Source organism: Megalops cyprinoides, chromosome 10, assembly GCF_013368585.1.
Source record: "Megalops cyprinoides isolate fMegCyp1 chromosome 10, fMegCyp1.pri, whole genome shotgun sequence".
Taxonomy (NCBI): Eukaryota; Metazoa; Chordata; class Actinopteri; order Elopiformes; family Megalopidae; genus Megalops; species Megalops cyprinoides.
The window spans coordinates 28644271-28671949 of NC_050592.1; the positions used below are offsets into that span (position 1 = coordinate 28644271).

Genomic DNA, 27679 nt, shown 5'->3' on the forward strand with positions numbered 1-27679 from the left:
AACTTTTCACACTGCGTGACCTCTGAAGCGTCCGTGACGTAAAAAGCGTTTCCACAAAAATGGCGTCCGTCTCAGAACTGTATGATGTGACCTGGGAAGGTAAATAGAACATTTACAGTTTGAGTCGTTTGTTGGAAATTACACAGCTCTTGCAATTTCTAGAACTCAATAAATTGTGTGCTGACATTACGAAGAGACGTATAGTTTTGACTGAGATACTGTGTTAGACTCACAATGACCAAGAATGAACACAGCTAACTGTTAGCTAGACTAGCATTAGCTGCTGCATCGAACGTAGTTAGCAAGTGAAATAACAGTGCTAGCTAGTTATCAACAAACCTAACAGTAACGTGGGGGAAAACGCACTCCTGACATTTTATTTCCCCAACTACATATTCGTAATTTGTTTAACTTCTTAGGGGGGTATCTAAGACGTAGAAAGCAAACTACAGTTACACAATCTCTGGTTTTATTGCTTTCAGTGTGACAGCTAGCTGTCTAGCTAGCCAGTAACTAAACTAGCTTACAATGTGAATTTGTAGAATGCACGCTTACCTAGCTGGTTAGCCTGCGAAAAGCTAGCTAGCTAGCTTTCAGAGTGGAGACGTTAATTAAAACATCACAGGTGTTTTGCGTTTTCCGTTCGTTTAATACATTGTTTAAAAATGTTAGCTATCGAGACAGGGAGTACATCCGTTTCCCAGTCGCGTAAAGAATCTGACGGAGACAGTATCAGGCTGCTACTGTGCCGCAAGAGTATTATAGCATGTTAGCTAACTAACGAATTAGCTGCCCCTTCCATTGAATCAGTGTGTCGTAAACTGTGATTTTTCTTGTTTAATATATTTTTTCATGAACTGCACCTCCTACCACAATGACAAGGTGCTGTGATAATCTCCCCCACTGTTGGTAGTACCTGTCAGGATAGCTTAATACGCTAGTTAGCCTCCGGTATCCTCTCGACAGTTATTTCGTTGTGCATTAGCTAGCTAGCTAGCTTAGTCTACATAATGTTAGTCTACGTAATGTTTAATCGTTTACCAACTGGTAGCACTTTTCCATTGTCGGTATTAATTTGTAACATTTCTTCCTTTCGACAGAAATGCGAGACAAGTTGAGGAAATGGAGGGAAGAAAATTACAGAAATAGTGAGCAAATTGTGGATGTTGGTGAGGAACTGATCAATGAACACGCGGCCAAGCTGGGGGATGACAGTAAGTACACAGTTAACAAGCGGCAGTTATCATCTACGCACATTTCCTCTAAACGAAAATAGTTGGGTTTGAAAACAGACATCCAGCAGTATGTTCATGTGAAAATAATGTTGACTGTCAGCGAGCTAACTACCCAGCTACATCAGTAAGGGTAGTTTTGTCTTCACTACAGTGGAATTTAGTTTTCAAAGAAAGTAGTGTTCTCCACATAAATTATCCCTGGGCGGTGGGATTCATGATACACAATGGGGTTTTACTGATATGTGTTTATTCCATCTAAAGAATTAGGAGGTTGTGCATTTTTTATGCTTCCATTCTCCATTGCTGTATATGTAACATTATTTGAAACAAATAATGTCAATATCTGTTTTGTGCACATTCTTTTTTGTACAGTTGCATTAAAAATTCCCAGCATATGATGGTGTGATGACATCCTTTAAAAAGTCTTATAATTACCCATTTTCCTCCTTCCTTACAGTGTCAACTTGATATAATGAGACCCAAATAATTCATCAAACTTTCTCTACCATAGCTCTACCACAGTTTTGATTGGAAATTTACCGACCACGTCAGACCACATTTGAACATCCCTTAATATACTGCAAATTGAGCTGGTGCCATACTGAAAATACAGATTGGGTGATACAGTAATCCACTTGAGAACAAGTGCTTTCATTTTCAATGTATAAAGAACTATGCTGAAATGTGTCATTCAAAGTTAAGGACACTCCACAAGTTCATCATTTTTGGAAATCTCCACATTCAGAAAAGAATACCTGTTCACTGCTGTGGTTTATTTTATTTTACCTTTGAGCAGTGACATTTTGACTGTTCATCAGGTTGTTAAATTGGTGCGCAGAAGTGTCTGGAGGAGGTGTGTGTGTGTGTGTGTGTTTTTTTTTTTTTATGGAGCATAATTTTATGGCATAGAATGACAGTGAAATAGTATTTACTAGTTAGACTGAGATGCCTGTTTGAAGGTCTGGCAGTGTTTCCTCTCTGACAAGTTCATGCACAACCATGAATGGCAAGGGATTGGTAGTCATATTTAATGACACAGCATTGAGTGGCGCACATCTTTATTTGTTCTTTAATGTCCCGTAATGTTCAACTTAATGTATGCCAGTCTTCGTACAAAATCACATGTTCTGCAACACAAGACGAGACAAACAGCTGTTCAGTACCTAAAACTAGTATTCTCCGCATCATGAAGCCATGGTGAAAACTCACCTGACAAGCAAGGTTTCATGGAAATTGGTCAGTCACATTGTTTTCTCTGATAAGAAAAATGTGGAAATTAAGACACATCCTACCCCAGCAAGAACAATGGTGCTCCAGTCAGATATTTTGAAGCCTTTTGACACAGTAATTTTGTCACTGGAATGCAGTGATTGAGGATATGCTCAATACAAATAATATTTATAGTTTTTGCAAGATGCCATAATTGCTTCTTTTGGTTGTTGATGTCACTACTGTACAGCTATGTTGTATGGTTACCATTGGAATCATACCTTTAAGTGTCTGTAAGTTATGAGTGCCTCAAGGAAAAGGAAGTCTACTGTTTTGTCAAAAAGCACACGTCCAAAGCACATGGTACACACAGCTCATATGTTTGATTAGTATAACAAAGTAGCAGATTTTTTATTTTTAGAATTTTATGAGGAAGAACCCTCTCACACTGGTCTGATTCACATTTGGCACACTTGCTAAATGAATACATCATGAAGCAAGTTGCATGAATCCAGAGTTAAGATTCTAACTGAGAGAAGGTGTGCAAAGTGAGAATATGTAGTATGCAAGAAATGGGCACGCTATGGTTGAAAATGTATGCATGTATTCAGTTTCTGAGAAACCATGCAAACACAGTGTACAAATAGAACATTCAGTCTAGGCTGTGATGTTTGTAGGAATTGTAAACTACTTAAAAGAAGCAAATATAAATATAGAGACATTTCTTTCTCAAAACCCCAGTCCAGAACTGCCCTCAAGAAAAAAAAGCTTACAGGAGTAAATTGACTTCTGGTTTTGGACACTTTTTGATATAGTGATATGTAGCCAATGTTCCTGCAGGGATAGACTTTAATTCCTTCAGCTCTAGAGTTCACTGCTAGAGCTTTATAAAAATATACTTCATGGCATTAACTTGTTGAATTTGGGTTTAATAATAGAGGAAGGATCTGAGAGCTTGTGATTCCTAGATGAGGATGATTTTCTTTCTCATTTTCCTATTTAAGCCTTTGAACCAACAAATGATGGTGCCCACCTCGTTCGTTGAGCATTGTCAGTGAGCTTTGAACGGTTATGCACTTTTGATGTTCATGAGCATCCCTAATATTAACATAACAGAACATGGTTGATAAAAGTAGGCAGTGGTAAATATCCAATAAAATGTCTCATATCTTGCCATATTCCATTATTATACTTTCACATAGTGGAAACGTTTGTTTCACCAAATGTTCATTGAGATGAATTTACAGATTTTATTCGCTGCAAAAAAATATCCTTTGAAATTATATGCAGGCGTAGTGCATTATTGAACAGTTGCAAATACAATTTTAAAAGTATGTTGCTATAAAAATACTCTCAGAAATATTAGCCAGGCCTAAATGAATCCTCTGCGACCCACTGGCGTGGACTTTATTAGGATAAGATTTGAATGATTTGTTGACATTGATGCATTATTGCTTGGCTCTCTTAAAGTTGGTATGAATCATTATGACTACAAAAACAGTCTTTAAAGAGTAGGGCAAACACTTTGCACAGCTCGGTTTTATTGAAACCAGCTCTTAAATTGGCTGTGAAACAAGATGGCAATTATCAAAGCTGAGCTGGAATCATAAAACTGCAAGAAAAACTCCAGGCGTTTGTTTATTTTGGCATATCAGTTTTCATGTTTAGCAGGGTTTTAGTGTTTTTTCTTCTCTCAATTAACAGTTTTAAATCGTTCAGCTTGGGGAGTCTGGCAAGATTATGAAAACAGACTTCTCAGACGTAAAGCCATTCCATTAACAGGATCTATTTGCCAATCTGATTAATCAGACTTTGCAGTTTGACAACAGACTTGAGGATAAACTCTTTAAATAAACTTTATAGAACCAAAAAGGTAGTTCCAAATAATGGCCTGAGCTCAGAAAGCATTGAGGATGTGATTATAACACATTTTTATTTCATGAATAACCCACAGTAAAACTAATCACAATTTAAAATGGCTATTTATTGCTGTATTTATCAGTGTTTCAGAATAAGTTTTTCCTGAAGATGCACATTTCCACACTAATAGCTCTTGTCACTTTATGTGTAATTAAAAACAGTTGGTACATTTTTAGATTGATTTTATCATTATGATCCCCCCTCCTTGTTCTGCGACGTATGGAAGTGGCAGAATGTAGGTCTGTAAAGTAGCGCGCCCACCCACTCGTCCAACTCAAGCAGCAACCAAAGCGTGTGCAGCACATGGGGCCGCATCCAGCGGCGCAGAGAAGGAGCCAAATGCGGATAATTAAACAAAGTCTTGCTCTGCGAAGCTGGCTGAGAGCGAGGAGACCCTTCCATGATGACGGTGAAGGATTAAGACTTACAGGAAGGTCTCATCTCTCTGTGATTGGCAGCTTCAGCCTGCAAGTGCTGGAGCTCCTCAGATTTTAGAGTTTCCTGTAAATTAGCAATTGGTGTACAGCTTGAACGCTCTCCGAGTTGCCTTCCTGTCCAATTAATGACAGCAATTACACAATTAAGAGCTGAGACTGAAAGAAATCCAGCAGCCACCGCAGTGCTCTAATTCTGAAATTGCCCATCTTTTCTGGTGTGTTGTTCAGGCAGGCCCAGTCTGTTGGGGTGTTTTCTAGTGTAACTTTATGGATCAGGCTTGCTCAACTCATAGTCCTGAAGGACCGCAGTCTCTGCAAACTTTTGTTGGCACCCAGGCAGAAAACCACAGCATTCTGCAAAGCATTGTCCTGATAGTGCCGAGTTAGGGCTCCACCCCAGTTCAGAGTGATTGGTTTAAAGGGAGTTGCAAAGCATGCTGGACTGTGACAATTCAGAACCAAAGACAAGAAACCTGGATTTGTTTTTATTACCCCGCACCTCACCGTCTCAAGGATAAGATTACCTTCACTTTAAATGAAGAGGATCATATTTTGTAACACCAGAGGCCAAGAAAAAGACCCTCGACCATGGAATGTTAGGGATAGTGTTAGGAAGTAGCTGTCCCTTGACTGTTTTTTCTCTTTTCTTTCTGCAATTGGATGCTCTTCATTGTCTCCAGCTTCTACTTTCAGAAATGAGGCGCACACACACAGGCTCTTAAATCAGTGACTTAAATAAATGTCAGTTAGATGCAGAAAGTTTGCAGGTGGTTAATGTATGTAATGCTGGTTGATTTATCTGGGAACCTAGACGCACTCAGTCAAGCAATTTCCCCGAGTGCAGGGAAGACACATCGAGCCAACATTACTCACAGGAAAACTTCCTGTTTAACATCTTCAATATATACTGGGAGGCAAATAAGGTCACCTCTACAGGAATATGGGCCTAAGCTGGTCCTGAGGCCATGGCTATGAAGGCAGGTTTTTGATGAAAAATCATTGGGGATGTCGGGAAAACTGAGAACGATCTGTTTACCGGTGATGTGCGATTATTCGCAGAGCTCAACATTTCAACAGGTACTAAACTCCACATATTTCCTCAGGGTTTGTTTTTAAGTGACTTCTCTGCAGTGCGTCACTCTGTTGCCATAACCACGCTTGGCTTTGACGTGTCAGTGTGTTGAAAGAAAAGAAAAATGAGCGCGTTGTTATTCCAGCGGGAGAGTAGGATTGTGGGTATATTAACCTCAGTGCTGTTATTGTCACTGTTTCAACTGGGCACCCATACACATGCGTAATGTATGTTCCTTATGTGTGTATGTGGTAATATGCAATAAAATATGTTAAATTGAAGGGATATTTTTAAATATGTGTCAGTGTGTATTGTCTGCGTGAGTAAGTAGACCTATGTAAATAATTGCCACATGCATGTTTTTTTTTAATAATATATTGCATGATGACATATTGTAGATTCATTGATATATGTTCCTTTTCTTTTGGATTTTATATTTTGGCAAATATTGTTGCATTATTGTTATTATTATATAAAGGCAGTCATGGCTTGCTTGCCTGTCCTTCCAGATCAAGAGGAGCATTACCAATACTTGAAGTGAGGCGACTCAATTTATCTTTTCCAGATGATCCTGAAAAACTCACTTCATGTTGCAGTGCACTTTAAAGTAAAGGGGGAAGAAATGCAACGTGTTAATTTATCATCTTTGATGCCGAGTTTGCCGGCGCGCAGATGAAACCCATATTGAAATTGTCTCTCTTTTTTCTTTCTGCCCCCCCCCCCCCCCCCCCCCCCACCCAGTTTGGATTATTTATGAACAGGTGATGATTGCAGCGCTGGACTGCAGTCGGGACGACTTGGCCTGGGTGAGTCTCGCTGCCAGCTCCCTCCTCGTCACCCCAGCCCCCCCCTCTCCTTCAGTCATTGCTACTTTGTCGCCCCGCTTGCCAAATGCGTCATGGTTAATTGTTTTCGGTCCACAGCGGGTAGGCCAAGAATATCACTTTATTTGCGTTGTGGAAAACTGCTGAAATGGTAAAAGTGATCGCACAGAGGAACACATAGAGGGAGTGCAGGGCTGATCCTCCTTTGTAGTTACTAACACCTTCACAGGTCTATACCCTCCATGAATCGCCTCTTTTCATTGCTCTGACTTTATATTTAGCATATATTTAGAAGATCAGTCGCATAACGAATGAGCTACATGTTTTGCCAAGCAATTTTCTCCTCTTGAAAGTAGGATGTCTGGATTGAATTAGGGGAAAGGAAGTTGTCTTAAGTGTGTTTGGTGTAAACATCATTGTCATCGTTAGAAAAAATATTTATAGAGTTTTAAACATCAGTCAAGGTTTAATTAAAATAGCAGACGCATCTAACTCAGCGAAAGGCTGTACCGTAGGGCTGTCTGAATAGGTCAGCAAGCGGTGCCGACTTTTCCATTTTATCAAGGAAACATTGATGTGACGATAACCATCCCTTGGTCCCGACACTTAAGAAAACAAACCCCAGTTCGCTGTAAAGGGGAAAATGGTTAAGGAGTGTCCTGCCTATACTTTTTATAGTAGAGAATGTGAAACTGTGGCTACCCACTGAAAACTCATGGAAAGTCTTCCTCTCGGACTGTATAGCCTGGGCAGCATTCATCACCTAATCGCTCAGAAACAATCGATAAAAGGGACGCTAGCTTCACTTGTGTCCTGGGGGCAGCGGTGATGAGGGATCGAGGTGCGTCGCAGCAGTAGATGAGCCTTTATTGAGCGCGCGTTTAAAAGCTGAATCCCGATTGGGAGCCATTAATGCCAGAAAAGAAAACACCAGCACAGTTGAGCAGAGGAGGGAAAAGATTAACAGCGTGATGTAAGAAATCGAAAATCCCCGCAGGGCTACTGGATTGAAAACCACTGGAAAAGTGCTGGGAGACTTACCGCTTCCTCCAGACGACAGGCAGCAGCGAGGTTCAAACGCAGCCCTGTCTATGTCAAATACGTGCGCATGCTCTGCAGAGACGCACTTTTCCTATATAAAAACGCCCATGGCCAGGGAAAGAAAAAAAAAAAAAGAGGAACGGGGGTTATTTTTGGAGTGTGCGTGTGGCGCTGCCAAGTATAATTGTCTTCCTCTCCCTTGCTTTGCAGCGCTGTCTACAGGAACTGAAGAGGCAGTTTCCAGGTAGCCACAGAGTGAAGCGATTAGCCGGCATGCGGCTGGAGGCTTTGGAAAGGTACCGCTATATCCTTACAATAACAACACGGCGGTATCGCCGGGTAACTGTATAAGGGGGCCGACGGCAGTAAACAGATGTTCAGTGGCAGAAAGGCGGACCTGTTTATTTTGGAAGCCACCGTTGCACTGGCAGAGGGAAACGATTGGTTTAATACTCTGCGGCGTTGCCCTTTGTCTGCCTGAGGGATTCCCGGGAAGGAAGCGGTTTGCTCCAGCTTTCGCAGGGGGTCCCCCCCTCTGGGTTTTTGTTTAGTTGTGCTTCGAGAGAAAATGCCTGGCACGCGGACACACATTGACTCCAGAACCCACCCCCCACCGCATAACTTTCCCAGCAATCTGAAATTTAGCATGGGTCTCTGTGTCTGAAACTTCAGCTCAAAGCATATCTTTGTAAAAGAGAAATGACTTATTTAGAGTGTCACTGCAAAAGTCAGGGTAATGGAGTCTGGTCAGCCCCCTCCCCTCGCAGACCCTTTCCGGCCGTGGTGCTCGTTTGCTGGTTATGTCTTTGCTTATGCGATAATTGTGAGTGATTGTTCCTGCGCTGTCAGATTAAATAAACTGCAGATTGGTGTCTAATTGGCATCAGGCGGAGCTACATTTGAATGACACGACTTCAAATGGTTCCACCCGATCCTAAATAAATAAAGAAAATCAAAGCAGGCCGGGATTCGGAGCGCCATGCCATTTGAAATCTCCAACGTGCGGCTGAGTTTTAAAATGATTGTGATGGGGAGTGGAATTGTAAGCACTGGTGCTTGGTGCTAATGGGAAACAGAGTGCTTCTGTTGTAGGCTGTGGGTGGAACAGGGTTTGATCACGGACCGTTTGGCCGCTAAACCGTTAGCGTTGCAGATTGCCTCTAATAAAAACAAGTTCAGCTCCATCCCGACTATCTTATTCAAAATGACAAGCAGAGTGCCCATTTTCCCCCCTCCCATTTCTTAGAATGTGCAGTATGATTTGATTTTTACAGTTTATAGCTTTTCTTTTCAAACTTAATCACGCAGGGCTTTTTTCCCCTCTCTAATTCCTAAATAACACATTGCGGTACATTTTAATCGTTTATCAGATTTGCATAACCAGATTTTCCAGTTTCTCAGCTTTTATTTTGTGTTGCTCAATTTTTGTGGCATAAGCCGTGATAAAATCTCAAATTTAGCAACGGCTGCAGCTCTAGAAACGAGCTTAAATGTGAAGCTCAGCTAAGCGATCCCTGCCAGCGGGGTTACTGAGTATGTTTTGCCTACTTTGATTGTATTCCTTGAAGAATAGATTTCTGCTCAAGTTGTAATGGATTCTCACAACAACAGTTATTTCAACAGCATCAGTAATGACTGCTTATTGCCTTCCCCAGAGCATAGCTGATTTCATCAAGTGTTCCCAGTATCCAGAGAGACGTGCAGATTGTGTACAGAAACTTGATTACCGTAAACTTTGATTTCAACTGGTGAGACCGCGTTTCTAAAGACAAAACAAAAACATCTCTCTTCCTGTCGAAGGTACGAAGATGCCAGCAAGCTGTATGATTCAATATTACAAGACGACCCGACCAACACGGTAAGGAGGAACTTTTTTGTGTTCTGTGGTTTACATACTCTGTATTAAATGAACATAATGGAGTCTTTTACACAAGCTTGCAGTGTGTGCTATCAGCAGGGTGTGTGTTTTGTTTAACACGCTCCTGCCCCTAGACTTTTGCCCAGATCGCTGATCGAGCGGTTACCCACACCGCTGATGAGTGTTTGAGAGAAAGCAGAGTGATTTATTGTCTCGCAGAGTATTATACATGTATAGGGGAACTGTAGCAATAATAAATGCTCCATCTTTGAAGAATTTTGATATACAGTTCCCTCCTAGTCAGCTATTTCAGGGGTAGGGCTGTTCGCTGTTCCCATTTTCTCCATTGCTGTCAAGTTTCACGCAGAGCTTAGCATCTTTACCTTTAGGATACTTGCAGAATAAGCTTGCCTCTGTATTTGCGATGTTCTGACTGCAAATGTCAATATGCCTTGTGTGTTTTTCTTGTCTTTCTTTCACACATTATCAACGTCTTGTGGCAGCTATGTCGTATTTCAGTCAGATGGTTCATGATATCCATATTTACTGTGTTTTGCCAAACCCCTCTGTCCTCCACCCCCCACCCCAAAACACATTGTACCTGCTGTTAATTGTTACCATAAGGACATGCGGCCATGCAAGAAAATAAATGTTTAAAGGGTTTTCAAAAGAAACCATGGCCTTATTTGTTTTGGCACCCCTGGAGACGTTCAACAGTTTCTTCTGTTGCGCTGACACATGGACTTGCTTAGATATATTAAACATTTTCCCTAGGTTGGCAAGTGCTAGAAATGAAGCGTAGACATTTGTTCTTGCAAGCCATGTGAGAATTCTGTACCGTCAGTTTCAAACAAATAGAAGCTTACTGACAGAGTCAATAAACTCTTGTCCGCGTTGATACAGTCGCCTCCTTTCTCTTCCAACGGAGTGCCTGTGTTTCCCAGCGCCGCCCTCAGCTGCGGCTAACTCCCGCACCCCGACCCAGCCCCCCACCACACACCTTTTGTCACTGCTGCCGTTATTTATTTAACAGTCTGTTTCTGTTGGACAGAACTGGTCTTCTTCTTCTTCATCTTTTTTCCCCTCCTGTTTTTAAGCAGTGACAGGGTATTGGTCTTACGGTGTGTTAAAAAAAAAAAAGTAGAAGTCCCCTTTGTTTGTTTTCCATGTGTTTCAGCTGAGAAACTCTCCCATTTCCCGTGAACCGAGTTAAATTGCAAGCACATTGCACAGTGTAAATGGGGGAACCAAGTGCAAATGGATATCTTCGGCAGTGCGGTCAAATTATTTTGAAAGTCTGGTAATCATATCTCACAGGCCTCTCTGTTAACATTCAAAAGGTTGGTTTGAGGTATGAAAACAACATTTAGCCCCGGGAAACCTGTTTCCCATGTTCAAGGGTTTTCCAAGTTAAATATAAGTCACAATTATGCAAAAAATACCCTTACAAAAACTAAAGCACGGAAATAAGCAGGAAAAAAAGCTTAAAGTACATCCTGCTATAGTTGGTAAACCTGCAGTATAGAATGAAAACACCAGGTACAATATAATAGTTTCTCAGAAAATTATCTTCAAGCAGGAGTGTTTGAAATTCTTCGTAACCAGCTCATTACATAAGCAGTGGCAATATTGCTGATGCTTTTTTTTGGCTTTTTCTTTTTTTTCTCTCTCTCTGTGGTTCAGCTAGTGTTTTACCAACCAGTTAGTCAAATTGAAAACAATACCACTGGTATGGTTGGCAGTAAAACAGAACTCCCCTCTGTAATTCACTGGATTGGAGATTGCCTGAAAGGTAACAAAAACAGGAGGGACGCTGGAATAGCCCTTCTGGGAAAGACTCATTTATAGCCCGTCCTTGCACCACCCAGGAGGAGTGCGGCTCCGGCGGGGCCCTGGCACCCTCAGGCAGGGCTGCCGTTTCCTGAGCTCCGGAGGGGACCGCCACCCCGGAGACCCGGGCTGTCCGTCACAGCCGGAGCCGAATGGAACGAACGGGACCGCAGCGTGGTGCGAACAAAATTTGGCTATTTCCACAATCCCATCTCTCTCCCCCCCCCCCCCCCCCCCGCCTTGGGGGATTGGAGGGGGTGTGGGGCTGTGACATCATCGAGGCCACCTGTCTTTAAACAGGGATTAAATGACACTTATCTTCATTAAACATGGGTTTTTATACGTTCTAAAGAAATGAAAAGGGGGGGGCGGGGGAATTGTGGAAAATTGGCGACCACAGGGAAGACTTGTGAGGCATCCCAGAATGCCTGGTTGAGATTCGAAACTGAGCTGTTGTAATTACAGGCTGAGGAATATATGTGGTACCCATTAACCAAAATTGTTGAATCAACAGAAATTGTTCAAGGTTTTCTGCCATGGCGGTGTCCAAAAATGTTCGAACTCTTAGCCTTCCAGGGTTTATTATGTTCCAATACCTACAGCAATGATCTGGCGAATTTCTGTTCTGCTTGCGTAAATACATTTTTTCTCCTCCTTTTATTGTATTTTCTTTGAAGAATGTTGACTTTTTTACCTTAATACTACATAGTTCCCATCTCTGCTTTACAGAGAAAACTTAAGTTTATTGATTGAAATAAGTGAATTTGATTGTTTTATTAAATTCCAACCGCACTGTTTTATGTGTAATTGGTTTAAATAAATGTGGTGTTTTTTGAGTAAGTGTTTGAGGTCAGAAATCTGGTGAGGTTGACCTAGAATTGTGCACAATTACTGTGTAGGACAAGATAGTGTTTATGAAAGGTCAAGCTCATAATGTTGGAGGTCTGTGGATCTACAGCTAAAAATTATTCCAAGAGTCTTATTCTCGTAATTAAAATAATGCCCCTCAGTTGCTGAGCGCTCCAGTGCTGTAGTTGAAGTGGTTATTGTTGCCGCCATAAATATATTTTGCATTTCTTTGTTGCAATACTTGTCGTTTAAACCATGACATGTAATAGCATAGTGAAACTGTAATGCACTCCTTACCTTTGTGCGCTGAAAGTATTCTTAAATGTGGTTTCTGGTTTACAGTACTGCATTTTTAATTTCCTATTTTGCCATTTGGAATAACTCTGCAATGTGCATTCTGAGGTCACCCTGAGAACTATTTAAAATTTTCTTAACCAAAATGAAGCCATTCAAGATTGTCTGCTTTGTAATGGTTTCCATTGTAAACAGAGACACTAATCTATTTTCTGCTACTGAAAACGGATGTGAAAAAAAGGATAGTAAGGATGATCATTTGCTGTGTCAAAAGAATAAATTTTACAGAAGCCATTATATATCCAGTGTAAAGTAATGGTGATGAGAAATTAATAATCTAATTATAATACGATAATTACTTTCTGGTGAAATGAATGACTTCTTTTTCTCAAAAGCCCTGATTACCAAGCTGTTAAAATACAATAAGGACAACGTCACCCGTGTCTTCCCAAAACTGCATCTTGCGACACACGCCATCAGCGTAATTTAGTGTGACTCGTTAAGCGGGTCTGTTTTATTTTTCACAACAGCGGAACATGTCACTACGGCCGAGCGGGCGGCCGGCCGGCCTAGCGAGCCCCCAGCCCCCCAGTCCCCCAGCCCCCACGCTCACAGCAGCAGGGATGGCGGTCTGTCACCTCTGCACCGCACCACGTCGCGCCGTGCCAGAACGGCAAGTGATAGGTGTCTCGCGTATCCCGCGAAAGAGCGCCGCCGGGGCCTTCTCTCAGCAGGCCAGCAGTGATGTAAGCAGTCAGATCCTCTGTCAGCACGCCCCTCAAACGCTAATTAAAAAAGAATCATGACAACTGGAGGATTAGCCCGCCTGCCAGGTTTTGGATCATTAGTTTAGAAAGAAGTGGTTTGGAAGGACTCCGCATTTAATAAAGTGCCTTGTGACGTTCCGAACTACCTACTTCCATATGTTCCTTTGGGTCCCGGGCGATTCTTTAAGGCCAGAAGAAAGGGGGAGGGAAAAAAAAAAAAAAAAAACAAGTGCAAGACTTACGATACCATCAAAATTTGCGCTCCTAACTCGTTTTAGCATAAAATGGGGAAATTCCACATGTTCACAATTTGGAGCGAAGCTGTATAAATTCACAGATTTCACATAGCTTCAGGTCTCTTTAGAATATGGTCCATGTCAAACGATACGATCTTTGAAGAGCGGCATGTTTTATAGTGAGGGGAAAGAGGAAATATGGGTGATGTGATTTCATTTTTGCTCCCCGTAGTTCTATAAATTCATAATCTATTTGGAAAGTGTTCCCTCTTGAAGACTGTTAAAAGTTGTGTAAGACCACCCTCTGTTTTTTCACCCTCCATCATGGGGCCTTTTGGATGAAAGGCACTTTAAAGAAACTTTTCAGTGCAACCGTGTCTTTCAGCTTGTTGCTTTAACAGGCACAGTGGATTTCTCCAGTTACGTATTTTACAGATTTAGTTTTCATTTGGTGTAATTTGTCAATTTTCAGTTGTATTATTTGGTAGTATTGTTATGGTAGTTAGGGAATTTTAGTATAGTATACATGTTAGGTAAAATATTCCATTGAACTGGACGGTTATAGTAGCACCGTTGTCATTTATAAAAATGAAAAACTGTTGAACTACAACAACACATAATATATTTTGATTTCAATCAAAAAATGCAATGCTGGATCTTTTCAGGAATATGTTTATCTGCTGCCATATTAGAGTGCAGGTAAAGTAAGAATTTTCTGTTTTCACATTGTATAATGCGTATGCACAACATTAATATCCAGTGTCCTTTCCTAAAGAGAACACTTGCTGTTTTCGCTACACTAAGGCATCTTTGAAATTCATAGTCTGAGCCATTATTTGGATAGGAATGGTTTCATAACTGCGTTTGTTGCTTCCGCCTCTTGCTGTTGAAACTGTGGGTCTCCTTCTGAATCCAAGCAGGAGCTAGTAATTCCCACCTTTTCATTCTGAGGAACCAGGAAAATTGCTTTCCCAAGCGGATTCTGCCGAAATCCGTTCCCGTAGCAACCCGAAAATACGGCCGTCGGCAGACAGAGCCAGACAATGAACCTGTGGGGAGCTGCAGAGAGATTTGGTCTTCATTTCAGACAAGCTTAGTGGCTCCACGCGCGTTCATGCTCCCAGAATACCGCTTCAACACCCCCCCCCCCCCCCCCCCCCCAGACTACTTCCGCGTCCTTTCTTATTTATTTAAATTTTATATTTTAATTTTTTTCATTTCATGTTTGTGAGTGAGGCATGAAGCCCCATGGCACAAAGGGCCAAGAGCACAGGTCTGTTTGGCGTGTGAAGGATAAGTGTATTTCAAGTGACTCTGTGAAAGAGAAGCCTCAGCGACAGAGCTGTGAGTAGACCCAGATTTATGGTTCTGAAGATATGACTCACACATGGCACTTGAGTTGGTAATGGATGTGGTAGAAGTCCTTCAAACACATGCTACGTCATAAATTATATGTGGTACCATGCTGTATGGTACGGGCCCGGGCCCCTCTGAGAAACTTGGATGAATCTAAGAGGTGGCGCAACGTAGTCTGATTCAGATTGATGAGAATGTAATCTGCGCTAAGGCGACATCTTCTGCAATACATGTATGAATCAAACTGAGGCTTAAGCCGGAAAACCCTCGGAAACTTATTTGAACCAATTGGGCTTGTTAGGTAATGTGCTATTTTCTCCATTTGAGACATGACTCACCGTTCTCCTCTGCGGCTGCAAGGCTGACCCACCAGCGTCCTCAGAAACTTGCAATTAGCGTGTCCGTCTTCACGCACCCTATTAAGATAGAGCCGTTTCCTCTCAAGATATGTGTCAGAATAAATCAGGAGTAGTCTGCTTTCCATATTCCCAGCACAAGTCAGCCTCTTGTGCTGGGAATATGGAAAGAGCCCTCCGCTGGTAGCCCCAGGTCAGGATGCTCCGTGAGTGTAGTTTTGTAATGCAGTGCACCCAGCCTGATTGGCTCGGATCATGCTGCCTCCTGCAATTAACGCTTATTTTTACCACACACGGAGGGCGCCTTCTGATGTTTACAAGCATGGAGCTGACCCTCCATTAAACTTTTGGTGAGGGGGGAATCGGGGAGGCACGCATAGTGAACCAAACCATCGGAACGGGCTCCCAGCGCGCACTGGAGGTCCTCCCTGGCCCGCGAGAGCGAGCGGGATTGGGAGAGGCGCCTCAGACCCCCCTGTGGCTCCAGGATTCCTGAATCCCTGGCAGGCGGCCCCGGAGGGCGCAGCTCGGAATGAGAAGGCGGGCGAGAGCGGTGGAGGAACACCGTGAAGCCGACTGCTCTCAGTGGGGTGGCGTGGGGGAGTCCTGGGACCCAAGCATCCGAATTCCTTCAGTGCACAGCTATTTCTCTCTGCCTTTTTTTTTTTTTGTTAAAACAACCCCTCCCTCTTCCCCCCCCTCAACAAACACTTGAGGAGTTGAGTCCTTAATCCTCTATTAATGTCAATCCATAGGCTGCAAGAAAGCGCAAGATTGCCATTCTGAAAGCACAAGGGAAAAGCACAGAGGCCATCCACGAGCTGAATGAGTATCTGGAGCAGTGAGTGTTTTACAAGGGGATTGAGCCACGCATTTGCAGCCAGTCCTTTCTTTCTCCCAGCACTTTTTAATTAAAAGGGGTTTTGCATTTGATTGAGCGGGCCCAGCCCCTCCCACCCCCCCATGTGTGAGCTGTGACTGTCTGTCTTTCAGGTTCGTCGGAGACCAGGAGGCCTGGCACGAACTGTCGGAACTCTACATCAATGAGCACGAGTAAAGTTCATTTATTTCATTCATATCCACAGTTACCGCCTCTTTGTCCGCGGCGTCTCTTGAATCTTCTTGAGCCAATCAAAAGCTGGGATGCCCCTACCAGCAACGTGCTGTAGACCCTCTGACCAGCCCGTTTCTGGAGCTGCATGTTAAGGCCGAGGCCAAGAAAAGCAAGAGGCCGTCACAGTCTAGTTCAAGTTTGGTTGCTTTATTATTGGGTTGTTCATTGTCGATATGGCCCTGGGCAGAAGCATGCTGTGCAAATGGATGTCAGAATGACTAGCCAGCGTTTAAAGTCATTGGATTGGAAACGTTTGCTTTTAAATTGCGACAGAACAAATGTACACATTCTGTTTGAGTGCAACCCACCCTCATTTGCGTGCGGGTTGATTTCAAGTGGCCCCCGGCCACATCGGAGCGGGAGCCGCTCCTTGCTGGGGATCACCTCCGGGGCCAAGGGGCGTGCTCATAAATCAGTTCGCTCTCTCAGGTTGTTTTGGGAGCCGTACTGCAGCGGCTGACAGCTTGATCCAAACAGGTTGTTAGATGACCACAATGGAGGCCGCCAAATGCCAAACTCGGCAGGAGCCCTACCCTACATTGTCTATGTTTGTCACATGGAATCAGAGTTTAATAGGATTTTGGCCTAAGCCCCTCATACTTGTCGGGCAAGAAGGAGCTCCCCCTATTCCTGCTAATATCTCAGTTGCTAGGGGCATTGTCCGCAAGACAAGAGCATGGCAAGAAAATCATTTTGTTTGTGTCACTTTTTATCCCCCATAATTGTTTGGGGCTTAGAATTAGTGCAGTGGGCCTCGGGGGCTGGCTGCTCGGTCTCCCCGGTAGGAAATCGGCGGCGGCAGGAATGTTGACCGCGGTAAGAGGCGGCTTATTGGATATTTAATGTTTTTGTCAGGGGGTTTTTATTGCTGTAGTGGTAGGAGGAAATCCTAGGGCGAGAGGATTAGCTCACAGCTTAGCCCTGAGTTTTCTAATATTGCGCCATTCATTCTGAGCCCCTATCTATAGGCGTGTCTTTTTTGTGTCTGCGAGTGTGTGTGTGTGTCTGTGTCACACACTCCGGATGGTATTGCATTATCGCCCCACTTTTCCGCCGAGAGCACCGCCCCGGCTGGATTCCCAAGAGGAGACGGTGGCACTTTCCGAGCCAGAAAAAAAAAAAAAAGCTTCTGGTCAAGAGGGGAGGAAAAGTAATAAACTCTCCGCTCCCATCGTCAGGCCCCAAGAGCCAAAAATACCCAATCCTTCCATTTATAGCTTGCTGATGTTTAATTGTGGAAGATATTGGTATTGGGAAGGCCGCCCTCTGTTTTTGTTGAGGGCGAATTTATGATCGAAGGGTCACAAGTGTCCCAAAAGTTTCCTTGACAACCAGAATCGAGGTGAATTGTCAGTCCCTCTCTGGAAATTACATGACAGGTTAACGTCAGAGCAAGCTCAAGTGTCTCAGCCTCCAAAATGTCCACAAAATGTCCGTCAACCCCAACATGAGAAATGTACTTTTTTTTTTTTTACTTTTTATACGCCGCAAAGGCTTGTATTGCCTCATACACAGTGTGGCATTATGTTTTTCCTGTTTCCATAAAGGACCCCGACCCTTTCGCCCCGCAATCACATTTGGTCTGTGATGAACGGCGCTGGGGATCCCTGCATGGCGCGAGCGCAGCTACGTGGGTGAGGTTTATGGAGACTCTGGCATGTGGTGATTTGTTTACTCAGAGCGCTGATAGAGGGGGCCTGGTGTTGAGGCCGAGCCGCTCAGATAAGCCTGTGGCGCAGGCAGGGCCGCTGCAGGAGCACATCTGAAAGCCTTTATGGAGGGGAAGTGGTAATTGTAAGCAGCCCTCAGCCCTCCCAGCGGCCCTCTCTCTCCCCCCTTGAACCGGCACTCACTTTGAAGTCGGTTAAGCAGACATTAAGCAGGTCGACGGTCCTCCCCCCCCCGCCCCGCTCTCCCCGCCCCATGCCGAAGCGAGGCGAAATTTCACGAGCACGGCGACAAGGTCAGCGTCCGCTCTTTTTTTTTTACCAGCAGCGCACGTGCACTGTGCTCTGGTGATGTGCGGCGGTAGTTTTAAGCCAACGGACGTGTGGTCGACCTGGATTCGCACAGTCCGAGGGAACGAGCCTGACGAACGGTAGCAGCAAAACCTTGCATGGAAGGCTGCGGTCGGGCGAGGCTTTCCAAGGCAGCACACTCTGAGACGGCCGCAAGTTAATTCACATTTTATCTCCGTGCCCTAGAAGGTCTCTCGCTCCACTTCATTTTTTTCCATCAAATTGCAGTTTAGAGCAAGTGCCTTCCATTTCTCATTTCCTGATGGTGAATTTTTTTTCTTTTTTTACGGCAAAGTGCCGTTATTCCATATCGTATGTTGGGTTAAATGACAGGGAAACGCTCTGTGTGACAGACAGACTCCCCACTGCACCTCAGATAGGAAGTCGTCTGCAGAGGTGGAGTTTGGGAGGATTAGCATGAGGTCAACAGCACCGCGCTCAGCACAACATAATCTAATTTGAGCACTGCACAGAGCAGTTTCAACAACAAGGGCTGACCTGCCAACAAAAAGCAAAGTGATGCGATGGGACTAGAGGAGATTGGCATTTCTTGGTTTCCTCTGCCTTGCATGGTTATCAGAAACAGAAGTTTGTTGTTTAAGGCATGATTACAGATAACCTGTTGACTGATTAGCTGTGAAGGCCTTATCAGGAGTATTAGACAGGAACATACATGGTGTTTCCTCTGAGAGGGTAGCCTGTCAATGTATGTAAGGAATTGAAAATTCCCATTTGAAATGTTTCCACATTGCTTTCTTTTTAATATATGGTGTGTGTAGCACCCTTCACGTCTCATTAATCTCTTCCTTGCTTTGACTCCTCAGCTATGCTAAGGCTGCATTTTGCTTGGAAGAGCTGATGATGACCAATCCCCATAATCACCTCTACTGCGAGCAGTATGCTGAGGTAGGACGCTCATGTGAAAGGCACCTGTCGTGGTTGTGTGAGGAAGATAAAACCCTGGGAAAAGGGTCTGGTTGGACGTACCAAGAACTCATAAATCTGCCTATTTATTAGGTGTGTGCTTGATATCTCCAGTTAAACACTTTCCCTAGGGTTCAGTTCAAATATTTATTAAATTTTACTGAGGACAAAATTCTTTTCCAGCTCCGGAAAGATATTCATTGTAAATTATACTTAGAGGAGGAACTGCTTTTAATTTTTCAGGGAATAGCACATGGTACTCTTGAAACATTGATGAACATGAGTGCCTGTGACCCAGGCCTGGACCTCTCTGTGTGAGCGTTTATGCCTCCCTTGTGTCCTGCAGGTGAAGTACACCCAAGGAGGCATGGAGAACTTGGAGCTGTCCCGAAAGTACTTTGCCCAGGCGCTGAAGCTGAACAACAGGAATATGAGGGCTCTGTTTGGCCTGTATATGGTGGGTACCTGTCACGTCCTGAGTCCTGTCTACAAACCCCTCCACACACCCCAATTACCGACTGTTTTTCACAGCGATCAGCATTCTCGGACAGCGGTCTCAGTTGTTGCTGACTCACTCTTGCCCGCGCGCAGGGGAAAGCCCCACTTCAGGGCTCTCCTAACAGGCCTTTATGGGCTTTCTTTGCGTTTACGACCAAGGCAAATAAATTGCAGGCACTGAAAAACATGGCTGCCGGGGAGAGTCCTCCCGTCTGCGTCTAACGGGCCCGGGTCGCGATTCCGTCTGCGCTGGACGCTCCTTTCATCTGCGTATTTATTTAAACAGGAAGTTGTCTGTTAACACCAATGCATCATTTATAAGTGCGTCTGACAAGAAAACATAAACAGCGTGGATGTAAGAATAAAGAAGACCGCCGCACAGAGACCTCTAGTGTTTCCTTTTACTGCATATACACTCAAGCAGCCAAAACATGGGATACTAGTAAGGAGCATGGACCCTAAGCCAATTACATTTGCAACCTAGCAGTAGCTATATGGAAAGTTAGTAAAAGCCTCCAGGTGCAGCTTTCACGATGGAAGTGCATATTTACTTGGAGCTAGGTAATTCTAAGTCAATTGGATACATCAAAGCAGTGACTTGTATTTGACATTGGTTACAGCAAGCCCAGGTGTGATAACCTCCCAGCAGCACTAGTGAGAGTGATTTATGACCCTCATGCTAAGCATGAATCTCTTCAATCTCAAGGTGGATGAGTCACAAGAGGCCAGTTTAACCCAGAACATATTATTTATGCAGAGATTAGAGAGCAGAAATGACACCTTAATTGGTGTTGTACATTTTTCAGTAAAATCTAAAGTCTCATTACATTATGAAACGTTAGCGACGTTTAGGTGTTTCCACAGCATTAGTGTATGGTCACCTCCAACACCCCCACTTTTTTTTATATACGAGCTCACCAATCAGTTGAACCTGGGAGAGGCATTTTCCATGCAGCTCGCAGCGCGAGCCGTCAAGATGAGCGCACACCGGCGTAAAGAAAAATTTCGCTTCCAAAATCCAGAAGCCAAGCTGATTGCACTGTACTTAAGATTTCAGCACATCCATCGAGGAGGCTTTCATGTCCTGCCTGTTAAAGCCCTCTGGGGTTTGTGTCGAGGAGATGATGGCAATAACATGGAAGAGACATAGGATTTGTGGTGGAGAGAGTAGCTGTTCTGCGGGTGGAGAGCATGATTCACATTTTGCTCCCTTCACCACACAGTCCAAGCCTGTCAGCACTGGGTGTCTACGGTGTTTTATAAATTAAGGCGCATTAAGTGACACTATATATTAAAGGGGGGGGGGCACTTATCACGTATTAAATGTTCACTTTTTCCTCCCATAAATGTGATGTGTCATCGGGCCTCAGTAATTAGGTCACCGGGGAGTTGCTCGCATATCTCGCGCGCGCTTTTTATGGCTGGTTCAGCGGTTTTTAAACGTGTGTCACCTCCGTCTCTTCCCCCAGGCTGCAAGCCACATCGCCGCCAGTCCCAAAGTGAGCGCGAAAGTGAAGAAGGACAACGTCAAGTACGCGGCCTGGGCGGCCACGCAGATCAACAGGGCCTACCAGGTGAGGGCGCGGCGACGGGGCCTCGTAGCGACGGGGCCTCGTAGCGACGGGGCCTCGCGGCGAGCGGGAGCGGTTAGCGGGCTGGATCCGTGAAACACTGAAGCAGGTTACAAGGTCACGTCGCAGACAGAGGACTGCTTTTGTATCCTCGGAACGAGGTCCTTAAACTTTACTGCCTCTTTTAGTATCCAGCTGTACAAATGGACAGTATGTCAGATGTGTAAGTCACTCTGGACATGAGTGTCTGTTAAGCGAATAAATTATGTGACGTAGCGACGTTCACGCCCCAGTAACGTCGGCCATTTCCATCCAAGATCACCTAATAGTGGCGTCCATCGATTCGGCGGCAGCGGCATTTGTTTTACTAAGCAGGCTGCAGGATGTCATGTAATGGCACAGATGTGGAATAAGCTAAGTGTCTGAAAATATACAGAGCTCGGAGCTGCGTGGAGGCGCGTTGGGAGCGTTTCAGCTACCGTGTTGACTTAAGCCCGTGCCAGCTCCACGTCGCTCGCCTTGATTTTTATTGAACGGGCTTGTATTTCACAGATGTTTTCTATGTTTGCATGTAAGTGCAGCTATCAATTCCGCATGATTCATAGAGCACGGGCGAAACGGAGTCGTCAGATCGGTGAAAGGAAACTATGTGCATCTCACCACTGGTGTGCCTCGCTAGAGGAAAAAGTGAAGCACTTCTCAGATGGTATCGCTAAAGCGGTCTGCGCCGTTGCTATAGCATGCTGAGCAGAAATGAGAATTTAATAGAAATCCAACTAGCAGCAGGGGATATACGTTGCTTACTTAGGCATTGACGGTTGAATGTGTAATAAGCGGTTCCTTACTCGCCGAGCGCAGCCCCGTTAAGCCGTAGCGCGTCATCAAAGCGCTCCTCGGGCTGCCCCCTGCCACACAGCCTGCTGTGTCGGCCTGTTCAGGGGGAAGCTCGCCCATTTGTGCTTAAGCCATACAAGATGCGGAAGCGATAAGAGTTTCGACAGCCCCCGACCACCGGGTCCGCTCAGCACGCGGGGCTCCGACGGGGCTCAGATGTTTCTCAGACTGATCGCTGAAACTGAACGGCTCCGGCAGGGGTCCGCTTTATCTCAGAGCGATCGCATTAACGGCTCCAGCAGGGCTCCACTGTATCTCAGAGCCGTTGCACCACCGGCTCTGGCAGGGGTCGGCTGTTTCTCGGAGCAGTGCTGTTAACGGCTCCAGTGTAGCTCCGCTGTTTCTCAGTGATCAAGCTATGGCTCCAGCAGGGCTCCATTGTGTGCGTGATCAAGTTAATGAAACCTGTCCGCTTCATTGCATCGCTTATATTTAGGATTTTTGTCAGTGAGCTTCTTTTTGTTTTTACACATCATGCTTACAAACTCATTTCTCCATTGACCATCAAAATCGAAGTTCCATATCTAAAGTCTGAGGCGAGACATTAAACACTTCATAATGTGAGGCCATTACACACACCACTGCTGACACCAGAGACAGAATAATGCGATTGAGGTGCTTCCCCGAGATCCATCAAAGGGATTAAAAGTCATTAAAAATATATCATTTGTACATTGTTCCAAGTATTTAACACCACTGGCTCTTGCCATGTTTTCTAATCACTGTAAGCCCCATAGTAATGCTGTGCTTTTACTGCAAATTACTGGGTTGCTTCCAAAATGCTCCAAGTGAAATACATTACAGCTTTTTTTTCTGACTTTCCATGGTTAGTTTTCTGTAAATGGGAAGTCTTTTTCTAACTGGCTGGTTACATTCGCTTGTATATGATTTGTTAATTACAATCCTGGACACGTCAGAATTAAGAATTGAAATATGTTTAGAAGACATGAAAAAGAGAGACCTTACCAGATGTGTTTAAATGGGTGGTGCTCGGTGACTTGTGGCAGAGCCTACGGTGTATTGTCAAATGAAGCCTATGTTCTACAGGGGACCCATCTTTGCAGTGTGTGCGGACAGTGCGGTCTCATAAACAGGGACGCCTCCTGACTCGGGCGCAGAGGAGGGAGCACTCCTGACCTCTGTATGTTAAAGCCGGAGCGATTTTTATCAGAGCGTTCCCAAGGACCGCGGTGGAATTTAAGCTCCCATTGCATCAAAGCTCCTTCTTAAGGAATTGGAACTCCCCTAAGCATCTGATTAGGAGAGTTTCTGTGTGCCTGGGAAAAGGGACCTTAAAAGAAAAGCCCCTCTGTTCTGCGACAGTCACAGACACGACTGGCTTTATCAGCCTAGGAAAGGAAGTAATAACTAATCTCTGCCCCGGCCGCTTAAAAGTTGTTGGGCCATTCTGTGTGTTTAATTTGTCGGTAATCTCAGTGGGCAGTGCTGGGAACCTGCCGTCTCTCTGTAAAAAAAAAAAAGAAAGAAAAAAGAGAAGGTATCCAGAGTATACCTACTGGTTGAAAAATTAAAGGGCACAGTTTTCCTTTTTTCTTCCTTTCCCGCTGGTCCAAGTTACTGTTCGATTGCTTTGAAAGGAGCCGGAACACTTGTCGCTCTGGGTTACCCCCCACCTGATTAATGTCGTCATTAAAGGTTTCGTCACTGCGGTCGTTAACTTTTACGGCCCTCCGTACCTGGTGGTTATCATACCTCAATGTGAGAAAAGGGCAGGTGGGTGTGGCGGGAGCGGCACGCAGGGGTCAGCCCGGGGTCCAGGCTGCTGGGGAAAACTGTGAGTCACACAGCGCGCACGCAGCGAGGACACAACACGCCAGCCGTGTCCTGAAACACTGCTCTTTTAACATCAAATGGTGAGGTCTGAAAATATTCCAGCTCACACACATAACATACAAACAAGCGCTTATCCTTGAAATGGTCACATTTTTGCCACTCCATTATACATGTATACATGTTATAATTAGGGTCAGTACCCGGCCACCTGTTTGCATTAGTCTCTGCAGGCATTTTTTAGAGAGTATTTACAGTGAAAAGCCATGTATTTTGTGAACCTTCGGGTTAATTTAAGGGTGGCCTCTCTCATGTACATCTGCTGCGTGTCTGCCACTCAGAGACTGACCCCGCCCCCTTTCCGTTACGCACACACCACATGTCTTAATAAGAAACACAGTAGCTGCGCTCCACACGACACAAAACAAATGCTTGCAATTTTTGGTCCCACTTCTGACGTGTCTCGGTTAAATTTTCAGAGAAACCCCCCCTCTCTTCTTCTTCTAAATGGTCTCAGAGTAGATTTATAGATGACTTTCTCAGCCATTTAGTGGTTTCACGATAGGCCAATTGATAGATTACAGGGTTTTAAATAACATGGGCCTGCTTACCTGGGGCATATTAAATAATTGCACACCCGTGTCTGGATGATCAGGCTTCGAGCGAGACTTAGAAACGCAGTGACCGTCATCCCTTAATGCCACGGATGAGTCACAGACTGTAATTACGCTGCCAACCGTTTACTTTCACGAAAGCGGTAAGAAATTCCTCCATAAAGTCACGGGTAAACAAACTTAACCATGGCAACAAGCGGCGGCGTACACACTGGGCGCATATGTGTTAGCGCACTACATGTGAGGTGGATGGGACTGTGCGTTAGCGGGCTGGCGGGCTGGCGCTCCGGCCCGCGCCGGGCGCTGCGCTCGGGGCAGATGTGTCCTCGCGGCTGCACCCTCGTGTATATATCATGGTACCCCTAAATCACACTTTCTCGGAAGGGATTTAATAGCTATGGGCGCAAGCAGCTTTGGGGAATAAAAGCAGAAAAAGTGGAAAAGTTTTATTTTTCTGGTGCGTGGGTGTCCAGAGCGAGAGGGGGAGAAGAGGGGCCCCCGAGGAGAACATCAATCTTCCCTCAGGACGGCCCGAATGTTTTCGAACTCGGAGGGCTAAGCTGTCCGCAAGCGGCAGGGCTACGTGGGAAAGCGTATCGTCTGGCATCGAGCAGGGTTACAGTGTTTTCTTAATGAGTTAATAGCAAAACCCAAAGTGCCCGACGCAAAACCTCCCAGAAAACGAACCGGTGCGTCTGCGCTCGCCGGTCCTAGCAGATGTTGGCAATCCGGCGTGATTCAGTCCTGTGTGATTTCAAGGAGCTGGCTCAGCGGTGAGGGTGCGCTTGATTAAGCTGCAGCCCTACTTTATCCTTTACTCCTTACTCACTAATTTACCCATAACTTTACTCCTTTGACAAAGCAGAAAATGGTGGCCCGCTCAAGTCGTTTTATTTTGTTTTGTTCTGTTTTTTTGTAGGAGGTTGATTGCAAATTTCCTTTAACCAAATGATTCTGGAACGAGTGAGGAAAAATGGGGCCTGTTGTGTGCCAGGCTGAGGCTTCGTGCCCGTGTCGGTGATGAGCCAGATGAAACCTTAGCGTGGCTAAAAGAATCATTCCGCCTGGACTCCCACGGGCTTACGGCACCCATCTTCTGAGGTTTTGGGCCCAAGGGAGGGTTACGCTTTCGTTGCACCACGAATGGCTGCCGGCTGGGTTAGAAATGCGTCAGGCCAGACACCTCTGTCCCACACAGGGACAAGAGGCAAGATGTGGGCACAAGGGGTGAAATTGGGCCTCTGCGCTCCAAGTCTGGGGGCCCAGTGACTCATCCGGACACGGCTCAGTCTCTCTCGCAGGCCCATCGCACCGCCTTCGCTTCCTGTAATCGGGGGCCTTTTCTCATGCTCGCACGGTCACAACCTTACCATTATATGTTGATGTTCAATTAGGAAGAGGGCTGCCACGGTTCACTAAGTTCACAGTTGGGTACTTGCCTCATTTTTGGCCGCAGTTCGGTATTTACCTCGGTTCATTAAATTACATGTAAAAAATGAAATAAGGGCATGATTTGACTGAAATTGTTCTATTTTGCAAACCAGTGAATGCCATAGCTTGCCTTGTTTCCAGACCCATGAAATAAATCCTCTCTTACATGGTCACCTCTGCAATTTCACTAGTTTGCTTACAAAGCCTGAACAGACCTTATTCAGCCCTATATTGAAATGGCATCTTTTTAGGGATTTGTATTTTTAATGCAATAAAATGTATTACATGCTAGAAGAGCAAAGGGGCAGCTGTTTACTGTAACAGGAGCCAGTCATCCATGCGTATTCATTGTATATGGTGTATAGTGCCGATTCTTTGAATCCTGCTCTTTGGAGGCTGTTGTAATACTGTATCCAAAACCCAGACTGCATGCTTCCACACTACATACCATGATATTGTCTTCTCTGCAAAGTTGATATCTGTTCACTAAACATTTATCAGGGAACCTGTTTTCACCTGCACGTCAGAGATAATGGGGGAATCTCTGCCTGTAATGACAGTAAATACATTTTATCCACATTATACACTGTGTGTACTAGATTACAGAACCAAGGAGTGGTTGGTCCGGTATTGCAATAAGAATAAATACCGTTACACCCTTATTAAGAGACGGCTGTATTGGTGCTCAGATTGTCTTAAATTTGGTCAAAGAGATTTACTTAGCTATATTTTAATGTGTAAGCTGTAAAAGCCCTTCTTTTTGTTGGAGTTTATATTCTTTTCCACATTAGTTTTCCACATTTGAGCAAGATCAAATATCAGTCTATGGTAATTAGATGATGTAAGATGAGTACTGAAATGTCACAAACTTCTAACAGTGAGACAAAGCCCCATGGTTTGTGTGTAATTAAAGTGAGGGTCGGGTGGGGCTCTGAAGGAGGGTGTGGATAGTCCTGCTTCCAGTATGTATGGTCATAAGTGGGGACCACAGCCCTGGAAATGGCAGCACAGCACAGGTATCAGGAGTGTGTGACACCGTGTCAGTGTCGGTGTTGTGCACTGTGCAGAGGGCAGTGTGCTGACGCTCTCCCTCTGTTCCCTCGCAGCTGGCTGGTCGGGGAACGAAGGAGGCCAAGTGCTCCGTTAAGGCGGTGGAGGAGATGCTGGAGTCCATGCAGATCACCATGTCCTGAAGCTCCGCCCACGTTGCCAGTCAGTGGCGATGGCAGCTCCGCCCCTCATGCGGGCCCAGGACCACGCCTTCTCACGGTTTCCTCCCCTCGCCTTTTTATATTACAAAATAAATTATTTACTACCAAGTCAAAGCCTGTACAAGGATAGGTAGAGCATTGTAAATTGAATGTAGACTGTATCAACGTTAGGTCCTCAGCTGGGCCTGGTGTTGCTGCTCCATTCTGCTTTTGAACCTTGCTTGTTTGTTAACGAAATAACCTTATCATGTTTTTTTTTTTTTTCTTTTTTTTTGCATTTATAGTCAGCATCACACTTGAGTCCATCAGTTGTCACAATAAACTATTGA

General features: G+C 44.7%; 1 protein-coding gene across 1 annotated transcript; it reads left to right on the forward strand.

Moving 5' to 3' along the window:
* Nucleotides 1–26: 26 nt before the first annotated feature.
* emc2 (ER membrane protein complex subunit 2) lies at nt 27–27679 on the forward strand. Its single transcript, XM_036538783.1, has 11 exons — nt 27–99; nt 1101–1214; nt 6615–6679; nt 7949–8034; nt 9539–9596; nt 16040–16125; nt 16278–16337; nt 19241–19322; nt 19687–19797; nt 21308–21412; nt 27246–27679. The coding sequence occupies exons 1-11, from the start codon at nt 60–62 to the stop codon at nt 27330–27332; spliced, it is 894 nt and encodes a 297-aa protein (XP_036394676.1). The 5' UTR covers nt 27–59; the 3' UTR covers nt 27333–27679.

Excerpts from the sequence above, each read along its gene's own strand:
- emc2 (XM_036538783.1), top strand. The coding sequence starts at position 60 with ATGGCGTCCGTCTCAGAACTGTATGATGTGACCTGGGAAG. Across the intron at positions 8,035-9,538 it reads CGGCTGGAGGCTTTGGAAAG|GTACGAAGATGCCAGCAAGC; the intron begins GTACCGCTATAT and ends TTCCTGTCGAAG. Across the intron at positions 16,126-16,277 it reads CTGAATGAGTATCTGGAGCA|GTTCGTCGGAGACCAGGAGG; the intron begins GTGAGTGTTTTA and ends TCTGTCTTTCAG.